General features: G+C 30.9%; 2 protein-coding genes and 1 long non-coding RNA gene across 3 annotated transcripts; 1 reads left to right on the top strand and 2 right to left on the bottom strand.

Moving 5' to 3' along the window:
- LOC107609462 (probable signal peptidase complex subunit 2) lies at positions 1,366 to 4,111 on the bottom strand. The gene is made up of 5 exons (XM_016311453.2): positions 3,838 to 4,111; positions 3,562 to 3,713; positions 3,122 to 3,203; positions 1,943 to 2,085; positions 1,366 to 1,841 (listed from the first exon to the last, which is right to left on the bottom strand). Exons 1-5 carry the CDS (start codon positions 3,916 to 3,918, stop codon positions 1,745 to 1,747), a joined length of 555 nt encoding a protein of 184 aa, XP_016166939.1. The 5' UTR covers positions 3,919 to 4,111; the 3' UTR covers positions 1,366 to 1,744.
- Positions 5,162 to 9,596, bottom strand: LOC107609483 (peroxisomal nicotinamide adenine dinucleotide carrier). Its single transcript, XM_016311472.2, has 11 exons — positions 9,187 to 9,596; positions 8,998 to 9,078; positions 8,405 to 8,479; positions 7,817 to 7,947; positions 7,660 to 7,714; positions 7,267 to 7,377; positions 6,679 to 6,747; positions 6,505 to 6,612; positions 6,319 to 6,387; positions 5,857 to 5,911; positions 5,162 to 5,687 (listed from the first exon to the last, which is right to left on the bottom strand). The coding sequence occupies exons 1-11, from the start codon at positions 9,265 to 9,267 to the stop codon at positions 5,494 to 5,496; spliced, it is 1,029 nt and encodes a 342-aa protein (XP_016166958.1). The 5' UTR covers positions 9,268 to 9,596; the 3' UTR covers positions 5,162 to 5,493.
- On the top strand, positions 7,412 to 7,919 carry LOC110264856. Its single transcript, XR_002351135.1, has 2 exons — positions 7,412 to 7,669; positions 7,830 to 7,919. It is a non-coding gene; the product is annotated as an uncharacterized LOC110264856 (long non-coding RNA).

The raw sequence follows: 11,451 nt of genomic DNA, 5'->3' as shown, positions 1-11,451 counted from the left end.
TTAGACAGATTATTTAAAAAGTAATTTTAATTATTAAAATTTCCTTATTATTGTGTTCTATTTTTATGCTCATTACCATTAGTTTTAAAAATAAGAGAGATGTTCCATTCTTTTTAATAAGATCGTTTATCGAAGTATTACGATAATTTTGTGACAAATGAATCATTTAAAAAAACAAAAAATTAATAGTCAAATATATGTCTTTTTATATGAGTTATTCTAAAATAAAAAATTGATAAGACAAAATCTTCTCATTTTAAAAGCATTTATGAATATGTTGTATGTACATAATAAAATTCAGATATTAGATTCTTACAGCTGAAATTTAACTCAATTGATAAAATTATATGTCTCTTAATACGTTATATTTAAATTTAAATCTTGGCGAATACACCAAATATTAAATATAAGTCTTTTAGTATTGTGTGAATGAGTATATAATATAAATGTGTTGTGATATTTAGAATTTGAGATTATTCAATCTATGTGACCAAAAATAAAAATTAGATTCTTATACAGACGCATAAACTAATCAACCAAATCTATCTACTAAGTCTAGGATAATTTATCATTGATTAGGAAGAATTTAATTTTGTATGATGGGTGGAGTGACAAGGAATTAGGGGTCCACCGTTGTTGGGTTCAATAATTGTTGTGGTTCTCACTCTCAGTTGTTTTTTCTTTATCTCCGTATAAGGGCCCCGCTTTCACAGACATATTTCTTGGTAGGTCCCTCGAGGACTCGACTACTAGTCTACTACTTATATTACATGGCATTTTGCATTATAAGAAAATTGTTATATTATCTTACAAATATATATCATTGAATATTATACTTGCATTAAACTATGTTTATGTTATTCCTATTTTTTTCCCTTGAGAAAAAGGTTTAGCTCTATCTAGTGTCCTCCAGCCCTCAACTTGTAAAGCAACATAATTTGAATAGAATTTATTTGAGTAAAGAATCCCGAGTCATTACGTTTGTTTGGATTGGGAAGCAGTAATGGCATCACTTTTGATCGAATTAGAGGAAAAGGGATAACCTAATACCATACCACATCATTAGTATGCTATTGAAAAATGAAACATGAGTTTAGGAAGTATTATCCAACGGCGTTATTTTGTTGCTGAGTTTTGGATGTGGACCCACGAAGCAAGGATCCACTCCATTTAATAGCTGTTAAGGGTTGTTTGCTGCGGGATAGTGGGCATACCATGAGTGTTAGTAAACTCTTTATAGGCATATAACTTGCATTTTCTTCTCCTTTGGGTTGTGGTCCTTCATCAGTTACTCAAAAGAACATAAAAGTTGTGTTTAACATGCAATTGGGCAAGCACTATAATCGGAACCCTAGATAGAAATAGTTGTTCATGTTCAATCAAGAAAATAGATTTGAATAATTGAAATCAGGTTATTACTTTGGAGGGTAAAAAAACAGGCATTACCCTTGGATGTTGGATCAATAAAATGAAGATGGGTCGCACTTTTAACTTTATTGATCCAAGGTGAGGAGTATCTTTGTCCAAAGAGCTAAAAGTAAATGGTTTTTAGGAAAATAAATAAAAATCTAAGTTCAATCTCCCTCTACCGGATAACCAGATGCAATATGGGAATGAATGTGTTCTAAAGCTGGTGACTGTTTTATCCCCTCATTTCCATCCTAAATATTAAAAATGTATAGAATTATATAAACCAGATCCAGATATGGTTTTTTCTTTTACCCTCCTCCATAACGAACCCGAATTACTTGCTCTTCTTTGGTTCTTTGGTATATTGGTCTATTAAAGCTTCAACATCCTTCCAGAAGAGGCCCTCAACCAAGACTCCATCCTTCGTGAACCTGCAATTAAAGCAAAAGAAATAATAAATGCATCTTAATCTACAAAAAGCAAGGCAATAGATGCTGTCAATGCCTACTAAGTTAAGGGGGGAGAGAGAGACCACTGAGTAACACTCTTGGTCAAATGGACTGGTTCCTGTGCAGAAACTGATTTTGGATCTGCACTTGCTATGGTGAGGGTGTACATGTCCGAAAATCGAGGCAACTTGGAGGAAACTACCAAACCGGTACTGGTAAAGGATCCCTGTAAAAGAGGAATTGCATCCATGTTGGAATACAAGATAATAAATTCATAATTCAAGTTGAAGATGTCCTAGGCTTCTGCTAAAAAGTACCAAGGATGTACTTGATTTGTTAACAGCATTTAAAGACAGGTCAAGATTGTCTAGATGAATGAAAATATATTTGACCGAGCATTCCAGCAACCACCAGCTTGCATCATTTTAAAGAGTTGTTTAAACTTCTAATCAGATATCATGGTTAACCCCCTTTAAATCACTTATGACAAACGAATAAATCAAATTCAATATTCATTTTAAGACTGAAAGCAACTAAAACCCAAACAGCTTAGCACAGTCATATCAACTTAAAATCCATATAATTTGTATTCTATGTTTAGAACAACAATGATATAGGTACTATCCAGGTTAAATTTCCAAGTTCCAAACCAAAGACACATTAATGCCACCCAGTTACGCAGAAGTAGAAAGATAAATCATTACAGTGCATAATCAAAGGTGCATATCAACCATTTAAAGAGACTAGTACATGGGGGTGGGAAATGTGTGTGTGTGTAATGAGCATGACATGGTGTGTATCATAGTATACCAAACCAGAATGAACAATCAACATTATTGCTTTATCAGAACATAATTAAGAAGAAAATAGCTAAACCCCTCCCCAAAAAAGGTCCTTCTTTGATTCTCTCACACACAATGACACACAAAGAAAAAACAACACAACAAATGTTTAATCAAATCTCAAAACAAGGAGCTACAGAATTTCAACAACTTTCATCTATTCCATTTGAACATAAATCTAAAAGATGTACAATCAAGTGTACGTATAACCTTCATAAACTGAAACCAATGGGTCATAAAAAATCGGCACACATTCTAGAAGACCGCAATAAACATTATACAAAGGAGTGAAATACTAAAGCAGTATGAGTTTTATGTATTCTAAGACAGTCTCGGTAAAGCACAACACCTATCCTCCACATACACACAAAGCAACAAAATCAAAAACATGATCTTATATACAGGTTAACAGACACTTACAGCTGGAGGATACGTAAACAGAATGGCATCCTTCTCCTTGGTGTATATGATCAGCTGCAACAACCCATTGAAGACTACATACGTGCACAGGAGTTAAAGATCAAACAACTACACTGGCGTTGAATGAATTAGAAGTAAATATACATAATACACACACCAACAAAAAGAGGAACCTAAGAAACTTCCAGATTGAAACAATTCCTGCATCCCACGCCATTACAAAAGATCAATCCCATATATTTCATTAGCCATTACCACAACCCGACCAAGATAAAAAGAAAAAAAAAATCCAAATGCCCTAAACTTTGAAAATTTCATCATCAATTTGACTGTGCAGATCAAACCCTAAACCAAAACGAAGCTAAATTTTCCCTCACAGTAATTTCATCAAACAGATATATGCATAATTTTTGTTGTTTACACAAAAAAAAAAAGGATATAATCCGATGCAGGCAATGAGGAAATCCCTGTTCTCAGGGAACTTCTTCTTATAAAACTGAGCGAAGAGAGCAATGACGATGATTATGGTTCCAACTAGGAGCCTCACGTTGCTCAATCTCACGTCTTCCACGTATCCACGACTCGTCACAACCTAAGAAATTCGAGGTATTGAGGCTCAATTAACCAATTGAAACAATTTCAATTTGAAACGAGAATAAAATGGTCGAAATTAGAGAAGATCGAAAGGGGATTAGGGTTGAAGAGTGAGTGAGTACCTCGGAAACGGACTCGTCAAGGATGTGCTTGATGGAGTGGTGATCTAAGAGATTGGCTTTCTTGGCAGATTTAGAGGCCATTTTTTGTTCGAATCTGAATTGTTTTGTTGGGTTGTGTATCGAAGACTTGGCTTGACCCAGAGACGATGAATCTCAGCGTTTTCAAGTTTCAAATTCAACACTCTTCAGTTTTGAGGGTTCTGTAATAACTGATAAGTGTTGCTTGCTAGTGTCTAGCGGCTACTACCACTCGCTAAAGCTGCGCCTGGTTTCATTTTCTATTTATTTATTTTTATTATCATTTTTTGGGTCTTATTATAACTGATTAGGATTTAAAAAAAGTAATTTGTTAATTAAATTAAATCTTTTTTAAAAAATTTAAATGGAATACTATGATTTTTTACAAAAAAGAAAGACAAAAATTAAAATTAATAGAAAACTAATTCTAACAGTTTGTTATTTTCTAAAATGTACTGTACTTTTTACTTTTTTTTTTCGAAATACATTAGTATTTATCTAAATTAAACTATTATTTAGCATTTAAAATATTTTATTGCAATAAAAAGTTCATAAATGAAGGGGCAAAAAAACACGCTGGCTCAAAAGTTTGCCAAGTTTCACCAGATTGGTGAATTTTGTCTAAATTTTGGGATTTTGGCTTTTGGGACAAAGGAGGACGTTTAGTAAATTTTGTCAAACTTTATGATTTTTCAAGGGTTTTGGCTTTTCTTTCTTATATTCATGAATATTTTATCAAAATTTGAATTCTTTAAATGTCAAAATAGTGAATTAGTGATTCACTCGATTAGATCAAAATAAGAATTTCATGTTTAAATATTTTCACAAGACCCTTTTTTAAATAAAAAATCAATAAAACAAGGAGGTCCTTGAGAAATATTGCAACAGCCTTATAGATCCATAAAAAGATAAAGCAGTAAGTAAATTCTTGAAAAAAAATTGTTTTGAACTTACGGATCCTGATGGAAAAAATACAAAGTGATGGAAAAAAGTTGTAATAGTAGATTTACAAGTCTTTGACAGAAGAATCAATCGTGTCCAATATCTCAATTTCTTAAGGAGTATAAATTCAGTTAATTATTTTGTGACTTATTTGATATTATTTTTCAAGGATCTATAAGTTCATTACAATTATTTTTTCAAAGACTTGCTTGAGAGCTAATAATTCATTAGTGTATTATAAAAGAATAATGCTACACAACACAGAAAGGCATATCCAAAGTATAGAAAATTTTGATGGGTTTATTTTTATTTTTTGTTATTTTTGATAGAAGAAAATTTTGATGGTTGTTGAGTAGGTGCTTGCTTTAACAAAAAAACTAATCATATCTATCATTTCACTAACACCACTCTCTGAGCTGCAATGTTTTCTGCTAAGTAGCTTACAAATTTTCCAAATTTCTGTTCTGCATAATCTACAATTCTACGTGTTCTTAATAGGCAAGTAATATTCTGGCATGTAATTTTTAAACATGCTACATTTTAATCTCCTGTTCAATAAGTTACAACTTACAAGCTTTCCAATGCCATAAGATATTTAATATTTCCTATCATTTTTGAATGAATATGACAACTGAATAGAATTTTCATTGAATATTCAACCTAGGGAAAAAAAATGAAATTAGTAGTGATCTCCAATCACACAAGCTTTGGTTTTACAGAGTTGGTGGCATTCTTAGTGAGCAAGAAACGAATTTGTTTAACTAGTTCTTCCTTCACCATGAACAAAACAGCAGCAGCTAGCACACTTTGAACAATCTTAGTTCTCATGCCTTTGTAAAATCCATAAAACCCTTCATACTGGATCATCTTGATAATGGCATCCAATGTACCTGAGTTTCAAGAACATGCAAATTAAGAGGAGTTCAATAAAATAGATAAGCAAGTAAACAAAAACACAAATCAGTGTGTGTTTTCCATCTGATTTAACTTAAAATGGCTGAAACAGCTCAGGCACGGTGCGAAACAAAGAGTAAAAATGCGATAGTCACGACTTTAAACCTTTATAATGGTGTCTCTTGTCTCCATTTCGGACCTGTCTAGCTTGCAGCCTTGCCTGCAATAGAGAATAACAAACGAGATATCGAAAAGAAGCATTTTAGATGAAAATCCTCTTTTATTCTTCTCAGCTTTCCTCATTATTCTTATACATACCGTCACCATCGACACAAACAAGAACGATACAAAATATATGATCATGCAATGAATTTAAGAACAAGTAAGACATTGACCAGTAGTGAGTATAAGAACAATTATCATATAATTTAACCGAAATCAGACACCACTATTAAGAATCACAGGTTATTGTTTATGTTGGCATTATCTGCAGAAAAAACGTCCATTGCCCATTCTAGTTTCAACCCTTGTTTATGTTTCTAATTAATATTATATTTAATTTCTTGTTATTGTTTTCATTCTTCTAAGATTATACTCCCATGATATATAGCAAAAGCTAGGATATACCTTCACAACTAGAAGAGGATATGTCACAATAGTAGCTCCAAGCTTAGCCAAAGCTCCAAGAAGAAATACCTTGTTACATTCGGTAAACTTAGTCCAACAATGTTCGAAACAATTAATAAAAAACATAACTGTGAATGACATCATTCACGTACCATTTTCCCTAGTGAATTTAAATGAGAAAAATACCTCCAATGCAGATACTCCATTGTTGCCCTTCTTACTTTGGCTACGTCTTCTTTTTAACTTCAGCAACATGGTTTCATAGAGCATGAACTGTATAGAAGGGTTGCTTACCTGAGATACAAAACAACCAATTCAGTAAAACTCCCATAGTGAGAAATGGATTCATTTCCAACGTACCATGATCAATGTCGGTAATACACCTTTCCAAAACCCCCAAACTCCGGCTTCACCGTAGACTTCTTGAATCTGGAAATATGAATTACATTACCATAATGGTATAATACACATAAAAGGAAGCACTACATGAAAGTTTATGATCTTAGTCAGATCGAAATTATTGCAAAATCTAAAAGATCATCTCAGTTCATGAGACACGAAGACAGACTTTAGTACTGCACTGAAACTCGCTAAATGATAGAGGAAAACCATTATAATTATGAAACAAAAAGTTTCAGATAATTTCTTTTAATTGGAGCAAGTATCAAACGAAATTTACCATACTAATCTAAAGTTCCAAACTATGGGAGCAGTTTGCCAGAAAGTTTCTTGCATATGGATAGCTTAACACAGAATAACAATCAGTTTACATAACTTCTCTAAATAGCTACCGAAGGCATCATCTGAGTTGTACTTATATAACAACAAAGTCTTATCTCACTAAGTGAGTTCAGCTACATGGATCAAACAACGCCATGTGATTGGTACTTATATAATAAGGATAAAAGATAAGAAGAGAGGCTATCCATAAAGATGGACTTTACCTACCACATCGCTAGTTCCATAAGCAAGAGGCTCAACTGTGGGAAGTAATGCTTGTTCAGTGGCATTTAACAACACATCACCAGGCGGAGTTCTGCTTGACTCTTTTCTGTGCGTCTACATGCAAAAATTATTTTTATTAGTTGTTTTGTGAGTTAGAAAGGAAGTAAAGAGACAAGAATAAAGGTTCATGAATCCTTCTATTTTCAATTAAACAAATTCTAAAATCAAAGAAAGAAACAGTATCCTTCTTACAGAAGTAAAATAGTATCATGTTTCAATTTGACATTCAGAGCTTAATCAGAACAAAAAAGAGAAAGGAAAAGGAAAGCAAAGAGAACAAGGAAAGGGGATGCAATGAGAAAAGTGAATGGAATTGACTATCGACTAGCGAATTACCTGCATGCGTGTAACAACTACCCATATGGGATTTGTCAATAGCACATTAACACACCTACAAGAGGAATGAATTGAGCAATTTGAGGCATTAGATAATCTGTTATTCCATTTGACCAATTTTCATAGGAGATCTTTTGGCAAAGTAAATTAAAATTACCCGGAGAAAGCAGCAACAATAAGTGAGGAGAACATCCCAACTGATCCATCGCCAATGCCTAGCCTTTTCTGTTCTAGTGCAGCCACTTCGGCTTTGTTCCTGAATATTTGATAGAAATAATAATAAACACCCTGTATCATAAAATTGTCGTCATAATTAAAAAATGGGGAAATCTAAATCAAAACATTGAACAGGTGTCCAGAAAATATATTGCTGGAAAATATTAACCACTTTTTATAGAAAAGAGTTACACTATAAATCATACAACATTAAACAAAGAAGTCTTTATCAAAGTATTATCTCAGAAGTGATTTAGGTGAATAAGAAACTAGCTTCTTGATATTTCCAAGTCATTCTCTCATTAAGCTTATTCAATTTCAACAAGAACAGTCTTCAAGCTTTACTTGAAACTCTTAACACTGGTAGCTATTGTAATAAAGTGTACATTGCGATGATGTCATTAAAACTTCGATACACAAATCAGAAACAAGTGATGTACAGTTATAGTTTTCCCACTGCTTCAACATTAAAATATAAGATCACAAAGTTATGAAGAAGCTTCTGGCGCAAAGTGCAGCATTCACAAACCTGAGATGCAGCTGTACCCACTAGAGATGGCATCAAACCTCCATACAACCGCTCCCACCCCTCATGTTTCACAACCTACAATATTTTTCAATAACTATTATCACTTATAATTAAAATATGAATTAAAAAATTAAAAAGAAATTAAATTTTGATACATGGTTACTGTACTAAAATGTTTTAAACTACCAAAAATCATGTGCATTTCTTTCTTTCCCGTGCCATTCAAGGTAATTGTGGTAAGAATCAAAGACTTGGTCATACATTACTAGATGACTGCAAAATTTATTGTCATAATATCAAACAAGTTTATCTTTATCATATTCACGTGTTCACCTAAAATCCTAGAGCTTATAACATTAAACTGTAAAACTCAACTCTAGAAATTTGATAACCTCAAATTTAAATCCAAAATATAAAGAACTTAAGAGTTATAAAACGACATAAGTACATAGCATTAAGCTTAGATCACATCTTTATTTCATTCCAAAACCCAACAAACAGTTTGGACTTTTCTTACATCAATAACCAAAACAAACAAAATTCAGCTAGCCAATCACAGGATCCCTGATTCAAAAAACAATAAGAAAAAGAACCTGGCACATTTGCTGGAGGGTTCCTATGCTTTTGGTCTTATCCTTCTTCGGATCACGCTCTGTTTGCTGACGAGTGTTTACCTGCGTATACAGATCACCATATAAGAAGTTAAAAATTTCCAATTTTTTTAACAAAATGGAACACCCAATTGAGAAAAGAGTGAAAATTTGTTGGAAGGAAGTTGGTACAGTTTGAAGAGGGTATGTGATGAGCTGAGCTATGATCCCTCCACCAGCACCAGCCAAGCCATTGATCAAAGCTTCAGACATGTTTGGGTGAAGAGAGAAAGATGAAATTCGAGAGAGAGTGGGAGAAGCAAGAAACTGCGCCTACCAGTGCATTTGTTTTTGTGACGGTGGGGTTTTTCAAAGTTTGCACATGATCGATTTTGTTTCACTGTCAACGTTGCGTTTGGGAAAGGGAAATGACGTTGTTGTTAAGAGGGACTATGTGTATGGACTATTATGCCCTTGGTTGAGGGGGAATATGCCACTGCTATTCGCCTTGGTATGCTCATAGATAAAAGGGTACCACAGGGAAGATTGCCGTTTCCATACCTCTCTTCTTGGAGGGTGTGTTAGAACATATTAGGGATAGATCATAGGTATATACCATACCAGTTCTACAGTGTTTATTATTATTTATTGTTGAATTTTTGCAGAGTTTATTTTTTGTATTATATTTTAAATATTTAAAATTTATTTATTTTTATATATTTAAATTAAATATTAATTATTTAACTTTTTTTTAAGTATCATCATACATTAACGTTTAGACATTATAACAAATACCTAATTTTATATTGTTCAGTAGGAATTAGACTTTTAACATGAGAAGGAGGTGGAATAGCGTATGAGATAAAGCTCATTGGCTGACTTTATCTGTCCTTTAACCATATCGAAACGCATAAACACTTATACATGTTTAATTAGGTTGTGGTAGGTTGCTGTTTATTTTTAACGGAGATATAAATTCAAATAATTCAATTATACATGTTTATTATTTATTTAGTGAGGAGATATGAGTTTTAAAAAGATACGTTAATATAAAACGCTATATACAAAACATATATATTTAGTGTCGATTATGTTAAGTGTATACCAATATCAGTTATTAAAATTAATTATTAGTATAAAATATATATTGTAATATAAATACACTATAAAAATAAATTAAACCACACGTGTATTTATACACAAATATATTGGTGCATAGATTTATTATTTATATATAAATAATTGATTTTAGTGATTAATTTTAATATACAAATAATATTTTTAATTTAATTTTTATCAAAAAGTTGGAACATAAATATTATTAGATACAGATATATACAGATTTTTAATATCAAAACGAACTATATATATTTTTACATGTATATGTCTTCTTGTTTTGAGACAATACAGAAAACATGGATTTAAAATTATAAAATATATTTTCAACACTCAACTCGGTACTTAAACCATCTCCAGTAGGGAATCCATCCCAATTTCTGTTTATGGCCCACCTGTCTTAAAAAGTAACTTCACATCAGTTTTTGCGTCATAAACAGTAAATAGGAACTCAAAACATCTCTATCTTCTCCATTAGAAGGAACTAACTTTAGTCCCTGTTGTAGTCCTACTTAATTAATTAATTAAAATACTTGAAATTAATGTAATTAATTTTTTTTAATAATGTAATTTAAAATTTTAAATTTAAAAATAATTCACTATTAAAAGATATTAATATTAAATAAATTTATATATAACAATAATAAAAAATATATAATTCGAGATTAAACTTGAGAGTTTGAGGTTTGAGATTGTTGGGTATTTAAAGTTTGAAAAATTTTTGTAAATAATTGAAAAAAGAATTGAGTTGATTTTGATATATTTTTTCGTACAAAATCTAATATGAACTTTGATTTTCGTAAATTTGAAAGAAGATGAAAAAGAGTAGAAAAAAGTGTGAGAATAGAAGTGTATGTAAGTAGTATATATAGAGTAATAAAATATTAATTTATTAATAGTAACGATAACATAGTAACAACTAGTTTTCAACGGCTAATTTTGTAATGCCTAGTTTTACACCTGCTAATTTTAATAATGTGGTTAGTATTTTAAATTTCAAAAATAAAAATAACTAACTCAACAAAAAAATATTTTATAAAGTATAAAAATTAAATTTATTTTTTGATGTAAGTAAATTTAATTAATTATAATTTAATATAATAATATAAATAATATTTAATATTAATTATAATATAAATCATTAATTAAATAAAAATTTAATTATTTAATCTAATTAATTATTATTTAAATAATTAATATAAATTATTAATTAAATAAAAATATAATTATTTAATATAATTTTTATTATAATTATTACTAATTTAATTATTATTTAATTATTTAATATAATTATTTAATTATTTTAGATTTTATATTATTTAACTAATTAATATTTTATAT

This window comes from Arachis ipaensis, chromosome B07 (genome assembly GCF_000816755.2).
Source record: "Arachis ipaensis cultivar K30076 chromosome B07, Araip1.1, whole genome shotgun sequence".
Taxonomy (NCBI): Eukaryota; Viridiplantae; Streptophyta; class Magnoliopsida; order Fabales; family Fabaceae; genus Arachis; species Arachis ipaensis.
Note: the sequence above shows the minus strand (reverse complement) of the source record. Positions and strands in the feature narration are given on the sequence as shown.